We start from the raw sequence: 22,570 nt of genomic DNA on the forward strand, positions 1-22,570 counted from the left end.
ACAGATACAGATAGATATATATGTATGTATGCATTATATAGGCATCAAATATAGTAGAAGTAAACATATTCGCTAAATATGTAGCATAAAACTTACAACTAATAAATATATTTCATATGCTTGCTCATTTTCGAGTTCATTTCACACTTTCTCTTTTCTTTTTTGTGCCAATTTTCGGGGGGATGGGGAAATCATCTCCTTTTTTGTAACATTTAAATTCTCTGCTTCTTTGGAATGAGTCGTTCATATGTTTCTGTGTAGTTTTGATTGTTTTGTTTATAATTGTTGGACACAAAATAAGTGATTTTCAAGCCGCTTTTAGCCTAAGGCTATATGTGTTTAATTCTAGAAATAATATATGTTTTTGCTGTGTATGGTTTCCCTCCTTCTTTTGATTAAATCTAGAAATATATATATGGGTTTTGTTTGTTTGTGTAGTAGTCGTATATTGATTTGATATATTGTTCTTCTGCTCGATTTGCTGACTAGTTGTGCATTCAATTCCTGGCGATTGATTTGTGTGCTACTCCTGTCTCTATCCTGTCTCTATTTCTGTTTTCTGTGATCCTGGACGGCCTGCCTCGACTAAAACTTAGATTCTAAATTAAGCACCAACTTGATTCAAGGCTCCTTTTCTTACTACGAAATAGATTAAGATACATTTTGCATAAAGGCTCTGCTGCAATTCTGATTTTCGTATTCGTGTTCCGACAAATGGCACTGGCTGGAAAAATTGAAACGGTTCTTCTTCTAACGTAAGGTACATTTGTGCATAAATACTGTCCCGCCCCATCATTAAATCATCGCTAATAACTATGCAAACAATTAAATACAAAAATAAAACAAAATACTAGTCTAAAAATTGCTCTTACGACACGACCCTTAAACCACAAAAGATATACAAAGAAAATGCTTATAATAATATTTAATAGATTTTTGCAACTCTGCCAACTTGGTTGAAAGTTCTTTGCCTGTCACTCTCTACCAAAAATTTGAAGAAGAAAAAAAAATACTCAAGGGCTCCAAAATGAATGAGAATCAACAACTGTCTCTGCCTGTGGCTGCTGCTGCTGCTGCTGTTCTCAACTAGAATATACTCATATCAAAAAACATATTGGGGGATAACTAAGAGTCCTTTTCGATTAAGGAGGACTACGATTAAAGGGCCTAAAAATCACTTATTTTCGCCAAGTTCGCGACCTATCGACTAACTATAGAATAGGAGAGAAAAAACCCAATTCATAGACGAGCAATTGTTTTGTAACTCTCTTTCTTCCATATTTCTTTTCATTGAGTATTTGTTGTGGTTGTTGTTCTTGTTGTGCCGCTTGTTTACTCTCTTTTCGTGTCTAAATATATTAATTTACAGTCTGTCAATGTTTTTGTGACTGCAACTAAAAAAAACTTTAAGCTAACAATTTTCTGGTTTGAATTGGATTGTGGATTGGAGTTGGTTTGGAGTTTCTGTATTTTTCTGTATATTTTACTCAGGGGGAAAAATAATAGAGAGTGGGGATAGAAGTTCAAAAGACGGAGCCGGCATGCATATATCGACCAACTGGAAATATTTATGTTTGCAACAAAATTGTTTATAGAAAATATAAGATAATTATTGAATTCGTTTTTGGTGGAAAATAAATAATGAACGAACGTTTTTAGTTCTGTTAGCTATGAGGGGGGGTTTTCTGTTTTATTATCATTATTAATATAAAATAATAATACAATTATTTTCGAGTAGAAATCCATGCCCAAATAGAGTGGTTAAAAGCGTGCACTGGGCCCTCTATACATTTTTTTCAGACAGTAACTTTATGGCACTGATGGAAGATGTTTGGAAAACCTTCATCAACCCCGTTCTAGTTTTTCCTCGTTTTTCATTCACGTTGGGGGTTCTTCAGTAAGCACATATTTTGACATATTTTGCTCTGTAAAGCTGCATTTTTTTGTTTAATTCTCATATGCTTTATATTTGTTTATTTTTTTTTGCAAGAAAATTGTGTTTCTATATGGCTTCCCCCCACCTCCCCTCCCTACAAAACGGCTTTCAAAATGCACTCGTGTACAGGTAGGAGCCACCACTTTCGGACAAAAAACTGGTGCATACTTTTGGGCTGCGATCAGAGACGCATGTAGAAACGCGCGTAGAACGCATGTATAAAGTACGTAGAATGAATGTAGATATCATGTAGAATCTCCGTTTGCTGTCAGGAATGGATGGGGAACTGTACCTCGGAAAACTGGCTATATTCTTAAATCTGTTTCATAAAATTGGGTTGTGATTGTAGTTCTTCCCCTCCTGACAACAAAAATAAATGCAAAAGTCGATCGACATAGATTACATGTGTGTAAATGTGGACGAAACAAGACAATTAACAAAATAATAAAAATACGAGCCACTGCTGGAGTTCCCTGCTTTTCTGTGGGTTAAGAGATGTGTTAAGAGCAAAGGCAAACAAACACGTTAACTGGAGAGAAAGGGTGAGGGAGATAGAAAGAGAGCGCGGCCAACCTGGCGTATGTGTAATGTGCGCGTGTGTGTGTGTCTGGGTAGTGTTAGGGGGTGGTGTTTTTTGATTATTGCTCGTAGATCTTCCTCCTAATTATTTTTTCTTTTTTTATATTTTTCCCATTTGTGATGGTTGATTATTGTGTGTGTTTGTGTGGGTCTACAGTTATGGCGCATAATAAATAAAATAAAATCATGAAAGATTGATATATAGATAGATTGATAGAGTGAAAGATAGTGATTGAGTGAGAGAGTGAGGAAGTGATAAGAGTGTGTGTGGGATAGTAAGATTATCTGGCAAACAACCCACCGCTATGATCAGCATATTCCGTGAGCAGAGGATTGCCAGCGAGTGCCGCATAGTTCGCATAATCCGCATACGGCGCAAAGATCATTTGATGGCCGCTCTGATCGTAGGCCCCAGTCGGTGCCTGCGACAGTATGCTGGCCGCCGTTGTGGGCACGGACATCCTGGGATTCAGTATCAATGGGGCGCCGAGCGGCGCCGACGAGGGGGCACGTATCTGTGCGGCCAGTCCGGCGGGCAGGCCGGCGGGCGTCAGCAGGCGATTGTCGGAAGCAGCCACCAGACGACGCCAGTCCTCTTCGCACACTGCGGGATACAGAACAGAAGCAGAGGGAGAGCCAACGCATGAGAAAGCTGTTCGTCGTCGTACACAGAAATTTCGGAGAAAGTTGCAAATCAGTTCAATGGAATCCAGGTTTTCATATACAATATACTATATCAAATAATACAAGTATACGATCGTATGTCTATCGTTAATGGTTGTTAGACATTGGTTAGGATTCGTTGGACTTTGGACGTTGTAGGACGGGAGAGCCTTTCGCTTATGGTTTTTCTTTTTATTTTGGAATTCTGGTATCCATTCGTTAATTGTTAGACATTTCTGGTTAAAGATTCGATTAGCTGAATAGAAATTGGATTATATATTGGCTATATCTTTGGGTTACGGAGAGATTGTTACGGATAGATCGATTGATTGATTGATTGATTGATTGATTGAGAAGCCTGATTGGCTTCTTGTTTTCGACATACCTGTGACAGATTTCGCTGTTGTGTCCCTATAGGTGCCATTTATTATGGCCAATTCCATTAGTTGGCGTTTCTTGAGCTCGTCTTCGCCTTCGGCTTGCTGTTAGTACAGATACGGCAATGTTTTTGTGTGTGTTGTGTGTTGCATGTGTTTTGTGTTGCATTAAGGCGGATTAGATTTGTTGTTTGTTTTTCGGGTAAGAGAAAAGATGAGAGAAAAATATACATTATTGATTATATTTTGGTTAACATTCAATTTTAGCTATGAGAGAATTAAACATTAAAAGGGGCGAAAGGGGGAGAGGGGGTAACAGGCAGGGGCCCTTTGATGTTTGTCTTTTTCTTTGGTTCTTAGGCACTTTTCTAGGGCCTTCCAGGGTCTTCCGACTTACCGGCACAAGCAGCTTTTGAACCTCGCCCACAGCCTGGGCCAGCTTGACCTTGGCACGGTTCTCGGTGTCCTCGACGGTGATCAGGACATGCAGGTCATCGGACAAGTGCTCCCAATTGGGCTTGCCACGATTGCCATCCTCCTGGAAGAAGAATAAAACATAAAATGCATAAGAATATAGAATGTAGAAGATAATAAAGATTTATATTACCTTAAGCAATTTATGGAATAAATTATAAAACCCCTCTCCCCTTCAAAAGGGGCAGATGAATCCCAACATGCCATTCGGTCAAGAGGGAGTACTGTGAGTACATCCTTGCAGACGTCTGTTGAGAACTATTACGACAACGCTGTTTTAAACGCTCTCTCGCCACACCGCAGCTGTTTTAGTCGCGCACCGAAAACGCTAGCGAACAAATCGCTCGAAATTGTTAAGAAATCTCTTGAAAACTAAAAACACCCATCGAATTCTACTTAAATTAATTCCAAGGAGACCTAGCAAGTCCCTCTCCCAATCACACTTTTCCACCTCGTCGGATTCCACGTTTAAGTGCAAACAACCGAATGATTAAAACCAAGTGTACTTTCAGCATGTGTGCTAATGGGCGCGAACAATTAATTGTGGGCGTGCCGCACCACTGGTGCACTAAAAATTCCTACAAAATTTTGTTGTTGTTGTTGTTTTTTTTTTTTTGGCTGATGATGTTATTACTTATAGCGAGACGATTCTTGGCTGGCTCACTCGAAATATATGCAAAAAGACAAAAAAAAAACCTGCCTCTGTCGTTGTCAACTTTTGACCCACAATTTATAAACAATTAAGCCTCAAATTAGCGAGAAGGAGAGTGCCAGAGGCTCCGTCCAACAGCCTTGGTCCAGTGCGAGGCTTATCCCGTGTCAAATTAAGATCGGACATGGCACGGCAGGGGCATGTCTCACCTTTGAGCAGACTTTGCCTCCGACTATGACTAACACGCATCTCTGGGGGAACGAGGAGGACTGCTTCTGCACCAAAATAAATTCTAAAAAATAATGCCACCCCACATGCAAGTAAACAGAAATTCTATTTCGCCTTCTGTTGGCACTTTCTCAAAGACAACGAATGTGAAATCTGTTCGGGTCTTTGGCGGTGACTAAGGAGACAATCGTGTGGGCGTTACTTTCGTTCGAGTATTTGCTACTAAATTATCAAAATATTGCAACGAAATTAAACAATTTTTTAACACTCTCTCTCTCTCTCTCTTTCTTCCCGCCGTCTGTGTGTCAGTCGGTCCTCGTTTCTTGATTTCTTTCTGTTTGACTGCCTGTCGCTCTTTCTGTCTGTTTGTCGCATAAGCCCCGCCACATTTAACAATTACAAAAATACATTTAATCGTCTCGAGTCACTCGATTCATATTCTCGCATTTTTTGCTCTTTGCTGCCAGAGGAAATTAAATCATCAGAACATTTTTGACTGACAGGAATTTGCATATACAATATTTCGGGTACGGTACGGTCGTTCAGGTCCGGTCTACGGACTTTTAAATGCTCTCTAATTTGAATTAGAAGACAAGTCCTCGAGAGTAAGAAAACGAGGCTGCACTTCTGTGTTCCTCGACTCAAAGGTCCTGCAATGACTGCACCATCAAGTGGAACAAAAGACAGCAAGCTGAAGCTTGTGCGCACACCAACCGAGGGGCTCTGCCGCATGACACATATATGGATGTACGTACTATTGACAGATGCTTTTTTCATTAGTATCTTTATCTTTGAAAAATAATAATAATATTATTAAAATGAGTAACGAGGAAGACAAAAATGGGACGTATCATATTTTATTTTTTATTTTTTAGTTTATTATTTTTGTACGCTCTAATGCCACGATTTCGGTATGTACTCGTTTACAGGCTTTCGTGGAATTTTGCACATTCGGCAGTCAGCTAAGAAACTTTCTTCTTGTGTTGAAATGTATGAGCATTCGGCAATTTATTTACTATCCTGTAGTCTCCAAGATCTAGATATTTCTACAGACAGACAGATCTTCGAAGTATGTAAATATGTAGATACGTATATAAATAGATAAATAAACACACAATACATACAGATGGAGAGGGGGAATTAATGTTTTGGATCTGCCTTTCATTGTGAACAATTCGCATTTGGCACGGAAGCCGACTGTCAACAGAAATGTAACACCCGCGTAGTTTATTCGCCAGAGATATTTACGATGATTCAAATTGAGATTGAAGTGCTCTGCTTATGAGTGAATGGAATGCCTCCCGCTCTCTCTTAGGACTGTACACATTCGCACTTGGGAATTCTTTAACATTTTGTGGCACTCACCTTCTTCTTGTCGCGCATGGAGCCCTTGCCGCGGACCATGATCTTGCAGCCGGTCTCCTGCTCCAATTGTTTGGCTGTCATGCCGCGTGGTCCCAGAATGCGACCGACAAAGTTGAACTGAAATAAAGAGGGAAATGGAAATGGAAACAGAAACCGAATTAATATGAGAGGAAATCATTAGCGGAAACTAATTAAAGTTTTTTTTTTATTTGGCAAATTTAAAACGCATTAGAAGACCAGATCAGAGATCATGACTCACTGGCAGACAGAGGGAGAGGAGACCTCTTTCGAGTGCATAAAATCCAAATCAAGTCCATTCAAAGTCAAAATCAAAATTGGTCAGATTCGGATTCACATTCAGATTCCGTTTCTGTCCGCGGTTGAAGGCTGAAGGCTGATCGGAGTCGTCGTCACCCGCAACAACAATGGATCGCGTACAAGTATTACGATATAATCGCACTGTAAATGGTAAATGGCTAAGGTAATATGACCTGAGGCGACACGCCTGAATTTGGCACGATAAACAAATCAGCCAGAATAGATGCGATGTGTACACTGAGAGAAAACTCTGCTGATGGCAGAGCGGAAGGAGACACACACCCATATTTAAATTAAATTAAATTATCTACATAAATATATGCACATGTAAAACTTTTAAATTTGTAGAAAATATATTTATGTTAAATATGAAATATATAATTATCTTCATTTATTTCATCTGGACTATATTTACGTAAAAAATATAGATATTTAAAATAAAATTAATTTCTACAAATTCAATATATTTTTATACATATATATTTTTTTATTTATTTTATATTTTTTTAATTTATTTTATATTTTTTTTTTTAAGTTTTATATGTGCGTTAATTTATGTCGATACAAATTTGGCCACTAAAAACAATATATTTAAATATGAAAATATTTATTTTATTTATGAAAAAGATTTAATTTAAAAATGGATTATATTTAAATAAAATATTTTCATATTAAAGTACAAATTAAATTAAAATATATTTATCTGTTTTTTATTTAATCTATCAAATTTATTTTTTAATTTTAATTAAATTTTAATTCCAATTTTTAGATCCAGGTGAGAATGTCTTTACTTTTTTCTCCGAGTGTATATACTCTTTATGCATATAACAAAATGCAGTCATTCAGTCCGTCACACCGTCATTCCGTCACACCGTAATTCCGTCAGTCTTTCAATCGACAGGCGGCGACATTCAAAAGAAGTGACGCGCCTGTCCGATGGCCAGATCCGTGAAATGATGGACATGGCTATCAGCCGATTGTAAGCCGGGCCAACAAGGGGGTCGCTGCTTGGCGCCCAATTATCATGCACCCATACTCGTGCATACACACATACATATACAGACGTGTATCCGATTTGCGATAAAGGCCGATTTGGCCGCGGGGCGCGGGTGATGTGATGATAAATTCGATTTATTAGCCAGATCGAAAGCGATTTTCATGTGAGTTATTGTAAATTGCCGGATAAACTAGTTCTGGTCGAAGCCCCGAAGGCAGTAGCCACCCACACCCACACCCACTCTCACACACACAATGAAAATCTATTCCGAATGCGGTGATGTGATGGGGATGTGAGATATTGTTCGTTCCCCTCCCCCTCCCTCTCCCCCTCCCACTCCCCCTTCCACCGTGTGATGCGATCATCGACAGCCAGCCGCCCCAGGCCTCAGGCAACAGTCAGCGGCAGCAGCAGCTGTTGTCAGTCCGAATGTATCTGTATCTTATAGCCTGCATCTGCAACTGCCACTGCCACTGCAGCAGCGGCACCGAGAGATCAAATCAATTGAAAATTGCCGCCATGATCCGAAGAATGCAGTTAATGCCTAATGGCTTTGGCCATTTTAATTAAATTTTTGCACAAAACCTCATCCAAAGTGCCTCCCAGCTGCCGCAGCAGCAGCAACAATCCATCCTCCTTGAATGGGGCACAAAATGGTGCACAAATATGGCGAGAAAGTTTGTATCTACGCACTCCGCCCGAGAGAGTATTGAGGGGGGCTGCTGAAGAGAGCTCGAAAGCCCCTCCCCACATTTGCATTGGCTTAATTAAAAACCCAAAAGTTTACACAAACGATCTCCACCGTTTATCCCATAAACGGAAATTAAAATTTACCCTCCCCCCCCTGGCAGCACTTGCCCCCTTTTGGAGATACCACAAACATTGAACCAGGCCAAGCAAACAAACAAATCTCCGAGTGGGCCAAATAAATGATAAAGGGCTTCCATTCTGTAATCTGCGCCGCGGAAATCAATAAAGAATGAATAGTAAACCACAAATGAATGCACTTGAAGCGGAACTCTGTGCTGGCTGTGCAGCAGCAGAGGAGCCTAGAGTTCTATAGGGCCTCCCAACAGATCCGCAATCGAGGCTCTCAAGAGCCACAATAGATACCGAAAAAAAAAAACCCAAAAAACACTCAAAAGATTGTCAAACGATCCTTAAAATAAAGTCTAAACATCCACAAAAGATTATATAGTGATCCCTAAATTTATAGTCAAAACCATCCTCAAAATATCCTCAAAGTATCATCAAAATATCCTCAAACTATCCACAAACTACCCACAAACTACCCTCAAAATATCCTCAAAATATGCTTAAAAAATATAGTCCAAAGATCTTCCAATAAAAGTGAAATATCGTCACAAGATTTCGCTTTAAGCTATAGTACAAAATATTCTCATAATACAATTCAAAGATCATCAAAAGATAGTCCACTGATTCTCAAAATAAATTCTAAAAATATCATCAAAATTTAGTCAAGAAATTATCCAAATAGTCAACAAATTCTCAAAATATATCTTTAAGAAAAACTTTAGCGAATGGTCAAAATAGCCTAAAAAAAATAGTTAAATAATCCTTAAAATAAACCAATTAAAAACCTCCACAAAATTTGTATAGCTATTCGCAAATTATCGACAAATAATAATCAAAATAACGTCTAAAGGTACTGGAAATATAGTCGATCTGCCACTATAAGACCCCCTACACTTTTTATCAGTAGAATATCGTTTATTGAGGGAACTGTTGTAGGAAATTTAGATAAGATGCTGTCTAGATGATCTCAAAGATCTTCAGGCCGAAAGGCATCCTACGGTTATCTATACATCGACGAAAAATTCTAAGATTGTTAGGAATACGCGTGCATCTCTCTTCTAAAATTTGAAAACGGAATCCAAAGATGAAACTGATTTAAAAAATAATTATTTACATTGTAGACATTCTAATATAAGTACATATGTATGTGTGTGTGTGCAAGTGTGTGCTAATCTATTTCTTTGCACAGAATGCATCCCCAGTCGCATCGCGCAATACACCCCTCTCCTCACCCCTCACTCCTAATAGCATTTACTTTGTTGTTTATTTACGAGCTATACGATAATTACGAGTACGAGACGAGTAAGTGGAGGAGGAGGAGGAGGAGGAGGAGGAGCTCCCTCAAGAGTCCCACACGCGTGCCTCTGGAAATTCCAAAACCCAAAAACAGAAGCAGAAGCGGCGGCAGCAACGATAAGCAAACAGTTTTGAATGGTATATTATTTGTGTTTGTACGTTTATTGGCATTTTCCAGCCCAAGGGAATGGGAGAGGTACTTGAGGCGGACAAAAGACAGAAGCCCAAACGGGAGTCAAGTGGAGTGGAGAGGTGGAGGGGGGGGCTGGAGACAAGTCTCAGATGTGAGTCAATTGAAGTGAACAAATAAATAAATGCCTGTATTCGAGAATACACGAGTATACCTATTATTTTGCAGATTGTCAGACCAGATAAGGCCCTTGCACACAAGGCGGCAATTTATGTGCTCGGAAAATATTTATATTTATATATATATGTATATTCCATATAGAATTTCTACAATAATTTTCAATAAAGGTACAAATAAATTGATAAGAGAACAGAGAAGAGACTCCCTCCACAGACACGCACACAAAAGGGCCCTCACACAGACACACACACACACACACACACAAACACACACACAGAGAGAACAGAGAGACAAATTTGTGAGATAAGGAAATGCGAACGTTCCAGAGGTCTACGCGACCCACAGACTTTCGTGGGCGGCCATGACAACTGTCCTCCGATTGTCCTCAGAATATCGAATGAAAGGCCATCATCAATTGTACGGCACAAAGAAAATGGCACAAGTTTTCATTTTGGAAAACCCCTCCCCCCTCCACCGCCAATCATTAACAACAGAATGGTTTTTTTCCATAAAAGCTTATGGTATTTCCACCGGAAAATGTTTAGTTCTCAGAGATCCTAATCGATTTACAAAGAATTTCATGAAATATTTTCATCTTTTGATATTTAGCCGCAAGGTTAGGTGAAGTCTCGACTGTTTGAGTACTCTGTAGTGGATCTAAGGGGTAGCAGAGCTTGGGACGGAGCTGAAAGGCGAATAATCGATCGATTAATCGATACCCTTTTGCGAAATGATCGAAAGCGAGAGTAAAAGTAAAAGTTCCATAGTATTTTAGTATTATTTCGATCGGATATATCTCTGTATTTGTCTACCAGTATTTTTGGTTAATTCCTTGACCAAGGGTTCTTCGTAAGTGCTTGCAAGAAATTGGGGTTCCTCCGTGCAAGGATATACGTAGATATACTCCCCAAAGAATCTCTCCATCTTTCAGTCAGATGGTCACCAAAAAGATCTATAAGAAATCACCTCTCCAGCGGACGGGGTAATCGTATAAAAATGCATATTCAACGCCAAGGCAGAGGTCGGCATAGATCAAATAGATTATGCCCGTACTCTCAGGTTATATGCCTCTAATACATGCATGAATGTGTATATAGAGACACTTTAGCGCACATAATTACGCTGCTGGCAACAACAGCAGAAAATCTCGTCTATTACACGGAAAAATAAATCAAAAATTGACGTGACAGCAACAGAAACAGCAACAGAAACGGCATCAAAAGTTGGGAGCTACCGTCGACGGGGAGGGAGCGATTTGAATGACTAAAAATTAAACTTTGAGAATAATGTTTGCCACGGTTTTTTTTTTTGTTGTTTGGGGCTCGGGGTTCGGCGGCTAATGCTCGTTTGTACCCCTCGAAAGCCCCATTCCATTAAATTACCAGCGAAACAACCGAAAAAATGTACATTAAAACTGCACGTAATTAGCATTTGAATGTTTATGACTACTTTGCTGCAGTTTGTAGATTAATTGGCCTTTGTGTTAACGGGCCTAGACAATAATGAAAAAAGGCGCAACAAAAAAAACAAACAAAACAAAAAGTAAAGTGTTTTCTCGGGTCTACAAAGCGATGGATGAATGGGATGCCGTTTAGGGGCCAGCATTCAAGAGTTCGGAGATATATCAGTCTCTATATGGAACGACCTTCGAGGCTTCAATCGGATTCGAATCTGGAGTTGCGAGTCTTGTGGGTGTGACCAAGCAACATTACATTTAATGAGCCCAGATCATAATGGATTGAATCAACCACTTGATTGATTGATTACAATGATCAACTGCACGACGGGATCTACATAAATTAGGGGAAAAGCCATTGGAAAACGTACCTAAGGGTATAAGGGGTAACCAAGGATAAGGAAACAGAGAATGGAAACCAAGGGCGGAATGACAGGGTCAAGTGGATACTTGGAGAGTAGTGTGGAGACTAGGGAACAGTTTGGGTGATCGACTAGTAGTATAAACCATAAAAAGATACAAAATCCAACCAGAGATGGTTAGAAACCTACTTTTTCTATGAAATAAACATAGAAAGACAGTAGAAGCACACGTGCCTCAACCTCCACATATCCTGTACTCTGGCGTTCTCTGAGGGATAAAAACTGATCTCCTTTGCTGCTAAGCCGCACTGGGCTAGAGATATGTATGCGATGCGCGATGTGTAAGATATGATCCTTCTTTATGCATTATTTCGGATGCCACAAGATGTCGGTGGGAGCCAACATGGCCCATGAGTTACAAATGTTTCCTGTCGAGGCACATGTCCCTCCACATCAAGATACCCAGTATTTGGTACGCAGGAGTCTGCTCTAGGTCTAATAGCCTCTGAAATCTTTGACGTTCAACAAGAAGTACAGTCGGACTTGGCTAAATGGAGTCGTCTGCTGCTGCTTCTAGAGAATATACCTACATATATTGGATAATGGACACTTGAAGCCCAGTTCAATCTAATCTCCAATTTAATTTTTTTGTCATCCTCTAACCAAAATTGCATCCAATTGTGCTCCATCCATACATGAATACGCATGTGTGCGTATGAATGGCTCAGCATACAGTAAACATCAAATGATTTCATTTAACACAACAGAAAACAAAAAATGATTTGGCCATAAAGAATGTCAAACATAATTTTCTATTCCAAGCAGCGAAAATTGCCCACAGATACAGATACTCGGGCCAGCATTGGGTCGCTGTTGCTGCTGTTCGCTCAGTGGGTCAACTGTCGCATGTCGCCACGGGGCGTATGAGCAATGAGCGTTGACAGTCGTACAAGCAACGCACCCAAGAAAGAGAGATGGATGGAATACAATGGAAAGAGACAGCAGACAGACAGATGGACAAAGAGAGAGACAGACGACTTTGGAGCGTTAATAGTTGGCTTGTAATTAATTGTAAACTGTTTTAATGCCCTGTCGCTGGCTCCGGCACTGGCACTGCCCGCCTGATGGCTGTTTTAATTAAGTTGCATTTATGTTTTGGTCGCAAACAACCCGCCGCTCCGTCTATGATCTCCTCGTCTGCATTTGGTTAGCCCGTTGACAAATTGTTTGTCCATTTAAATGGCAGACAACGAATACGAATACGAATACGACTAGGAGCATTGTTGTCACTCTCTGACAAATCTCTATTTACATTGTCGGGGGATATAAATTATGAACTGCCATTATTCGCTCTGGCCGAATGCCTTGAAATTAATGTCCAGCGATGAGGCATGGCATCCGAATGCCTCGTCCGTTGCATTTTCCATGTTATTTGAAACGCAATTTATCTTGCCCAAACCCATTTTCAAACACACACACCCAGAGAGACGGACACGGACATGCGAAATGTGGCATATTTCAGATATTTTTCTATCGCTAATTTTGCTCGAAATGATTGCAATTAAATCAAATGATTTATGACGCGAAGAGAAATGCCCCTCTGAACGCCCACGCCCAAGGCTCTCGGGAACATCGAACACCTTTGCCTTCGGAAATTTCCCAACATTCGGCCTTAAAAATAGACTGATTCGAACACCTGAAAGGGGGGCACAGATCCGCCGATCGGAGCTGTAGATCTGTGCCAGTTTTCATTTGGAAAACATCATCAAAAGTTGTCTCTGGCTCTGGCTCATGTTCTTTTCTAATTTATGACCTTAACTCATTCATATTCATTCCATTTCATTTCAAATTGGTTCGCAGAACGTACACAAAACATAGACACATTGGACATGGATCCGAAACACCCTAATAAAGTCCAATTTGATGCTTTTTATGTTGGCTCTGCTCTACGCTCCGCTCCTCTCTGATCTTTTCGTTTTCCAGTTTATGCAATGCTCAAATATCTTGCGAAATGTTTCACTATCGATCAGGGGAGACCATTCTGGGTAGATCTTAAAACTAACAAGTTCTGTGGGTTCGTTTAACGATTCTGTCGAACATTGATAAAACTTTTTCGAATTTTTCGAATTTTTTCCTAATATAACCGATCATGTATCGATGTAGTCTATGATTTATAAATTTTTTTCCATTGTGTATCAATATAATCCACAATCTATCAAAGTTATTGATCCTCTATCAAAGAAATCGATCATCGTTCAATGTTTTATAGATCATCCATAAATTTTATCGATCAATTTTTGGTTTTTATTGAGCATCTATCAATGTTTTCCATCATATATCAATTTTATAGATCGTTTATCTTGTGATCGATGTTAACGCCTTTTTATCGACCTTCCATCGATGTCATCGATAGTTTATCGACCAATTAAATTTCAAATTATTTTTTAATTTACTTTTCGAATGTTTTACGGACACATATCGGAAAACGCATGCTTATTCGATATTTTTAGGACACAGAAAGAAGGACCATTTGATGATCAAGCATGTTTATGCATCCTTAAAACCCCAAAAATTCCTGCAATCTCCATAGATATTTACCCAAAAATGATGCATTTAATCTGGCAATTTATTCAATACTGAAGCGATACAAAATTCTGTTAGATTTAAGGTATAAGTCTGCATGGAATCTCCCTTTAAATCCTCACTTTAATCTGTAGAAAGAGGCAGAGAGTTCTCTAAGATCTCCTACTTTCCCTACTTCATTTGAAACCTATTCCATTCTGGCTCTAAAAACGTGTGGTGGAAATCTGTTCCTTGTTATTGAAGGAACCTCTGCACCTGCACCTCTCTTGATTTATCCCCCCCGATGTGTTGGTGGGGTCGAAGCATCACCCTGAACTATTGCTTTGGCGCCAAGTACCAGTATTTGCCCAAGAAAATTATTGGAACAGCTGTTGAACAGCAGCAGCAGCAGCAGCACTCGATCTGAAATGCTTTCGAGTCTGTCTAATTAATGCTGTTTAAATTTATGCATCTACTCGTACGCGTATCTGGACCGCCAGGGCAGAGGGGAGGGGAGGGGAAAAACATCAACATAAAATACATCCAAGAGCAAAGTGTGTCATGCAATAAAATAAATTTCCTCGTCTGCTGCTGTCAGGCCATAAATAAATGGAGGGAGCAAAACAAAAAAAAAAAATAGAAAAAATGTACAAAATACAAAACTACGCCCAAACAATTTCCAAATTAAACGAGAAACAAAAGACGGAGCGCACAACATTTTAAGTTGCATAAAATTAAATCAAATTCTAATGTGGCAGGCAGGCAGGAGGGCGGGCAGGCGGCAGGGCTTGGGGCTTGGGGCTTGGCTTTGACGTGACGCCTACAAGTAAATGAAATGAAATGAAACGATCTGAATGAACGTTGTCAAACGACTTCCTAAAACGCTTCAGTGATTCCGCATCTAACCCATATAGTGGGTTATGAGGGGATGGGTGGCAAGGGTGGAGGGTGGAGGGGCTTTGCATTTGGCATCTGGCATCTGGCTGGGGCGTGTTTGAGTTGTCTTGTCTCAAAGACACTTTAACACACGACTGACTCTATCAGAGGCGGCGGACAGAAGAAGCGCAGAGCACGGAGGTGATTGGCACACCTTAAAGCCATTTCCGGTGTACCAGTTGCTCAGCGAACGCCACACATACCGCCGCTTCGAAGTCTCTTGTCACTTTTCTAATTAGCGGAAACCCATCCATCGAAATGGATACTTGCTCGCCCTCGTCGATCCATAAATTAGATCATCGTTCATCGTTCATCATTCACTTACATCTGGATGCTCACGAACTGGCACGTAAACCTTCTCGTTCATCGTCACGACAGCGCCCTCGGGCTCGGGCAGTGTCAGCGGCTCCTTCTTGACCCCATTGATCTGGAAGAGCGAGGCGCGCACGCGTGCAATTTCTGAAAAAAAATCAAACAAAATAGAGATTACACATTAAAAGGGGAGCACAAAAGGAAGTAAGAAGTATATAAGGTTCCACAGGGGAACACTTCATGAAAGACTTTGATTTGATGCACAAGTGTTCCATAAGTGAATGGATACATTCGTTATGAGTGAAGTTTTCGGTTCAGTTTCGGGATTTATTACAATGAAAAAACCAAAATATATCGATTATTTATCGATGTTATCGATAGTTTATAGTTTGTAATTATTCCTGTATTTTATCGATAGTTTATCGCTCGTATGTCATTCATGCATCGATCTCATCGATCAATCATTTCTGTTATCGATCCTGTATCGATGTTATCGATCGCCTATCGGTATTAAAGATTACTTATAGGGCTACTAAGGGCTTAGATCGCATATAACCAATATTAAAAGAAAAAAAAGGCCTTAAAAAATATTGTATAATATGTGGGTAATGAAGGACAGTGCTCCAGCCTTGAGCACATATCGAAGTAGATCAGGATCTCGATTACATATACAATACTCTTAATTGGGTAATAAACGCCACTCATGTGTGCCTAAGAAAATGCATTATGCAAATTCCGTGGATGAAAAGCAGGCAAACAAAGCGAACGGCGTTGATAATTTTAATTGCAAGCCTCACCAGAACCGAGTCCCATTCGTCATTTGGCTAAGTGGCTGTATTAAATTACGTTTAATTCATGTACTAAACGGACATCAATACTCGTAAAATGGCGTGTGAATATGTGGCCATTGAGCGAATGAGTGAGTGAGTGAGTGCCACTTTTGTTATTTATTGGGTCGGGTGGCCACAATGAAATCACTTGGTTTATATTTAAACAAATTATGCCATGAATTTCCCTATTCCATTAGCTTTTCACCCCTCCCCCTTGGAGGAGGTCTGAGGTCAGCCGTAGTCTCTCCCCTACATTTCACACTTCTTGGGGGGCTCTGACGGTGATGCTGGTGCGAGCCTACCCCCAACTGTGCCAAACGACAGCCCCTCTCGAATTGATATGATCAACATATTGTGCTGCTGCTGTTATTCTGTTTTTTTTTGCATAATCCCAGCCCCAATCCCAATTGCATTGCCATTGTTTGTCTTTGCCATGTGCTGTGACAATTTGTCACTAAATACTCCCGCCAATCGCTGGTGTGTGAGTGTGCTACATGGGGGGGCAGACACACGGGCGTATGTCATAGAAGTGACTCAAGATTTGTGCCCACTTGTGACATCAATTAAACGCCCCACTGACTTGTCCAACTAAATATAAACCGAGTGGCTAAACTTTGACAAGATTGGCACCTAATCCTGTGGGGATCTTTGGTTAAAAGAAAGATTTTTGTGGCGGCTTTGGGCCTTTCCAAAATTAGCAGTCTTGGCCTTCCTTGAACTGTCTTTGGCTCGGGAATTAATTAACTTTTTGTACATATATTTATCTATCTTTCGGCATCTTTTTAACTTATGTTTTTTTTTTTTTGGTGTCACATAAATAAAATTAAGAGGAACAAAAGAAAGCACGCGCCCGAAAAGACGCAGAAAAGAAATTGCACGGCAGGAAAGGAAAAGCAAAAAGATATTTTCCATTCCAGAGTTCATCGCGGGAGGTCAAAGAACCCATCAAGAAATTAAGAATAATCGAGGGAACCGCCACATATACCGCAAAAATATACATTTCGATGGCAGATGGAAGATGGCTGAGAGCAGAGAGCATCTTGCGAATGGGGGGGGCTTTTCATTTGTGTTTCGAGTTTTTCCACTGGCGACACGCAACATAGAAGAGCACATTCCATCAGTGCAGATCAGATCAGAGCTTTAAGATCATTCAATCATGACAGCTGTCAGTTTTAATCGACCAAATGTCAATCTGCAACGTGACCGTAGCGATGTGTGGCACACACAGTGCAGCAACAGATTGTGCAGTCAGATTAGATGAATAAGACTCTACTGGAGGCTAAATTGGTGTAAAATCGCATTTGCATAGCCGATCCGAGCCGAGTCGAGTCGATGACGAAGTCGCGTATCATTCGAATCGAATTAGTCACTTCGGACAATCGGGCGGCATTTAGATAAATTACTATGATCGGCTCCTAGCCATATGGTGTGCAGGCGGCTTAATTAATAACTTGGGGTCTCTGCTGGGAGGACGGGGAGGGGGTTTAGTCTCCGATCTATAATTAAATCCCTTACTCAGAGAACAACCTGTTGCTGCCCCACAGGCAGACCATTTTAGGGCATACAGAACTGGAGAACTCGAGGACTGGAGAACTCGAGAGGAGCCAAGTGGGCGACCCGAACGAGAGCAGCAACAATTATCAATGAATGATCATTTTATTCATTAACAAGTCGAGTCGTTTGTGCTTTTAAGGCAGCTCTCCGAGTATCTCAGATCTCCTTCATCTTTCGCTTCCATTCATTTCCATTCCGCGCCTAATGCAAGCCACACTTTGACTCATAATTTACATAGATATAACTTTTACGACTCTATCTATCCATCCATCTATAGAGTGTGTCTCTTGGCCAACGCTCAAGCTCTGTATATGGCCAGAGAGGCGCCAAATTTGGCGCACAACTTTGCGTGTGTTCAAGTATTATTATTATTATTATTATCATCGTTTTGTATAAATTCAGCAGCCCCCACAAAATGGGGCTCCAACAAAGTGGTTACCTTTCCGACGGAGTGTTATTAACGTGGCTCCAACTCAAGGCTAAAGGATGAATGGAATTTGTTTAATTTGTAAATGACATCATTCTGATGTTTCTTCCCAGAATGAAATCTCTTCTGCCTCTGCCGCTTGGCTGCCACATTTTGCAACATTTAAATTTTAAATTTAGCTTCTGCACTTTTTCTTGATTTTCTGCCTCACTTTTTTCCTTTTTGTTTCTTTTTTTTTGCCTGCTTTTTCCTGCACTTGAGAGATGGTACGGAATCGAAACGAAGAACCACTCGAGCGTCCATAAAGTTGTCAAATTTTATGCACCACGACTTTTATTTTTTGGCAAGGGTTCTGGGTCTTGCTGCCCCGAAGGCAAGTAGGGCATCAAATATATACAAGGTGGGGGTGTGGGGGGTGCCAGAAATGGTTACATATGTACATACATATGCGTGGGCTGAACATTTTTCAAGTGCCTTTTTGCTTTGATTTTGGGATGGAATTTAACATGAATTGAAAAATGAATCTTTATCAAAACGGTTAAGAAACAAAACCAATATATTTGATACAATAATTTAAACTACTATTTTTGCTAGTTCAAATGTTATTTAATTGGTAACCCTTTCTGTATTATTTGCTGTATTTATTTCCTGTATTACTTTTTGTCTCATTTCATACTAGATTTCTTTTTCCTCCTTAAGTATTTGTGAAATTATTCTCAGTGTATACTCGTTTCATCTGGGCTTTGGTCTCCGTTACTTTGCTGTTATTCTGATTATTTGCCGCTTCGTTTTTGTAGCAGAGAGAGAGACTCGCTCAGAGAGGATTGCACGAGCGAGGAGATAACAAAAGCTGTCGTCGAGCTTGGTCCTTGTTGTTGCTGAGAGCGAGTGGGAGAGTGAGAGAGAAATGTGTAACTTGACAGTTCTTCTGCACTCGTATGTTGCTGAGAGAGCACCTACGCACTGAGAGAGCCTCGCTCAGAGAGGATCATATGACCGATGCGATAACAGCGGTTGAGGGCTGAGTGCAAGTGAGAGAGAACATCTCTGCCGATTTTGGGCAGAGAGAAAAGAAAAATAGCAGAAAAGAGTGAATGCAAGTTTTAATCAGGAATCTTTCCCCCCCCCCATTCACAGTGTTCCCATTCCATTCAGACAGCCTCACGCTCACACCAAATACCCCGTTCGTATCCCGCACCAAATCGAATTTCACACAAGACCGAACATCTCATAAGATATGCGCCAGACAGCGCAGAGCGACACCTTAAACCAAATTAAAACTGAGCTTAGCTCAACAGTAACACGAGAGATCGCATCGGATCGCATCTGATTGATTGTTTTTTTTGTTTTGCTGGGACAACAATTTGCATTGGCTCACGATTTCATGGCTAGCGGCGGGGGCAAGTGCGGGGGTAGGCGGGTCCAAAGGCGTGGTGTGGCTGTGGCTAAATGCGACACATATCTAAGTATCTGCCAGCTAATTTATGAATGCAAAACCATTCATACGAGTACTCGTACCACACGATATTCGAGCGTGGGTGTCTGTCAGCCCGGGCAAACAAAGTCAAATGAGATCTTGGTCTGGTCTGTGTGCCCGTGTGTGCGTGTGTGTGTGGGTTTCGACCTGGCTGTGACTCTGCCTTAACCAATTGTCAACCGAAAATGGCAAAGAAACGTTTAAGGTTCAGGTTGAACCCCCCCAGGTCCCCCGGTATTGGATTTTGGGTTTTGAACTCCATTGGCCTTGGAAATGTTTGCAATTCGGCAGTGTATTTGTTTGTACAGTAAAAAATCAAAACCAAAACCGAAACGCCACAACAACAACAAAAACAGAAGGTTTATTGTGCGTTCAAGTAATTTCATTATTCGGTTGTATTTCTTTTTCTTTTTTTTGTGAAGCTTTTTAGCATATTTTGTGCACATCTCCTTTGCGGTGGACAGTGCGTTTCGAAGCTATAAGGCAATCAGAACCAAACACAAATCAGTGCTTTCTGATCTCGCTCTCTGCCTCTCCCTCACTTTTGAGAGCCGTCGTGTGCCGAAGTGAGTATAATTCGATTCGACGCCCCTCTCTCTGCAGGGAATTCGGAGAGCGTAAAGCCAGCATTGAAATTTCGCCTGGCATTCGGCATTATAATTCCGTCTATTTCGGGTCTTATTACTCAGTAAAATAGTCCCCGAAAAGAGAGCGCGTTGCGGGAGTGTGATTTCATCATGGTTGCACCTTGGGCGAAAGCGCCCTACCGTTCTAAAACGCACTGTAGCTGTTGGGTGGTGTTTCGCAACACTGCAAAAATAAAGATTTCTTTATTTTGCTTTCAATCCGTTTTTGGTTTGTTTTTTCATTGTTCTTATTATGGTGGTGTGTTTTTCTTATTATTTTCAGTATTTTAATTAATGGTTATTTCCATAGCAGTGACAGAAACGACAGTTTTTTATGCATTTTTATAAATAAATTCCAACAATCATAAAGCTGTCAGTGGCATGTCGGTTCACACGCTCGATTCGTGGCTGATTTTTCCAAGATTTCTATTATATTCAAGCAAAATCTTATTTCTGAACAGACAAAATGCCATAAATATTAAATAAAATATATTTTTTTTTATCCCCATGATTTTATAATTAAAATTGCACATGCAGGCTACACTTTTGTTGCTGTAAGTTGTAGCACAGGGGAAGGAAAATGTAATTTTTCTGGCAAACAATATCCGCAGAGAAACAAAGTCAAACAAAAACAAAAAGGAAACACAATAAAAGTTTTCGTAAAAACAAAACAATGGCCATAACCGAAAAAAAGGGGGAAAAAGCAATAATAATGAAAAACAAGATTTCAATAATAGAACAAAAGTCTGAAAGATACCCGTTACTTGGATTGTATAGCAGTTTGAAATATTAATAACATTTGATTAACAATTGTCGGTATACAAGCTGTATAACAGTTTTATAGCAGATTTATAACAGCGTATAAAAGTTAAAAAAACATTAAAAAGCTGCTAGTTTTCTGTAAAACGGTTTCATTTTCGTTGTAGAAACAGTTTTATGCCTGGAACTTTTAAATAAAGTTTGTATAACAGCTGCATGTATAACAGTTTTTACTATATGCTGTAGAACAGTTTTACGTATAACCGTTTTTATATATGTTCTAGAACAGTTGTATAACAGTTTTGAATATATGTATGTTATATGAAAAATAGTTATTGAATAATCGAATAATAAATGTAATTGTTCACGAAAGCTGTATACAAATAATATAACAGTTGTATCACAGGAAAGCTGCTAAATAATTACATCAAATGTGTATAACAGTTGCTTAAAAGTTTCCTCATAAATGATCAACATTCAACAATCACTGACCGAAATTTCTATCCCACATATGGAAACCCAATATGCCCTTGTACACCCCAACAGTACAGGGTACAAGAATATGTCATGCCAAGCCAAAAGGGCGACCGAGGCGGCTGAAGAGCAGCGACAGGGAAAGAGCGATAGAGAGAGAGCGAGAGAGCACGCCTTGTCCTTGAATCCGGGGTAAAATCAGAAAACGAGCGCCGGAACACTAGGCAAACAGAGTAACGGAAATACCATTCTTTAGGGGAAGTGTACACTGGACAAAGTGCGAAGAAATGCTCCTCTGTTATCATTCCTGGTTTCTTGAACTAAGTAGGCGGGGAGATTGTACAGGCTCATATTTACTAGATTGACTAACTAAGTTCTTTAAATTCAATCTTCTTACTTGCGTGCTACTACTCAAGGTCAAAAACAGCTGACTTTCAAGAGCTCAAAAAGGTGTTGCAAAATGTTTTCGCAAGTGTTGTCAAATGTTGGTAAAACTTTCCTGGAATTGAGCCCAAGATAACGACGCATTTATGTTGACCTTGAAATGCGAAAGATAAATATTTACTCAACCGTTTCCATGCAAAATAAAATCCCTTACATGGTCTTGTTAGCTTGCGAAATTCATCCAATAAATTCTAGCAATTTTAAATCAAATTTTTTGCACAATTTGTTGTTTTATTTCCCATATTCCGGTGAGGATCGGTTCGATTCGGTTCGGTTCCCATCTGCTTTGTTTACTATGTGTGTGTGCAGTGAAATATTGGAAATGCTTTTGCAATCGACA

At 40.0% G+C, this 22,570-nt stretch overlaps 1 protein-coding gene across 6 annotated transcripts in view; it reads right to left on the reverse strand.

Annotated features, from left to right (window-relative positions):
• Nucleotides 1-22,570, reverse strand: part of LOC108155441 (protein held out wings) — a 47,141-nt gene that overhangs the window by 4,560 nt on the left and 20,011 nt on the right. For 2 of the 6 annotated variants that reach the window (XM_017286254.2, XM_017286253.2), the window contains exons 3-7: nt 15,653-15,786; nt 6,275-6,391; nt 3,953-4,093; nt 3,564-3,660; nt 2,817-3,167 (exon numbers count right to left, since the gene is read on the reverse strand). In XM_017286254.2, coding sequence (XP_017141743.1) covers nt 2,817-3,167; nt 3,564-3,660; nt 3,953-4,093; nt 6,275-6,391; nt 15,653-15,786 — 840 coding nt within the window. Of the gene's footprint in view, nt 1-11; nt 1,559-2,816; nt 3,168-3,563; nt 3,661-3,952; nt 4,094-6,274; nt 6,392-15,652; nt 15,787-22,570 lie in introns of those variants that run through there. The other 4 variants (XM_017286258.2, XM_017286256.2, XM_017286257.2 and 1 more) reach the window with 4 other exon arrangements.

Source organism: Drosophila miranda, chromosome 2, assembly GCF_003369915.1.
Source record: "Drosophila miranda strain MSH22 chromosome 2, D.miranda_PacBio2.1, whole genome shotgun sequence".
Classification (NCBI taxonomy): Eukaryota; Metazoa; Arthropoda; class Insecta; order Diptera; family Drosophilidae; genus Drosophila; species Drosophila miranda.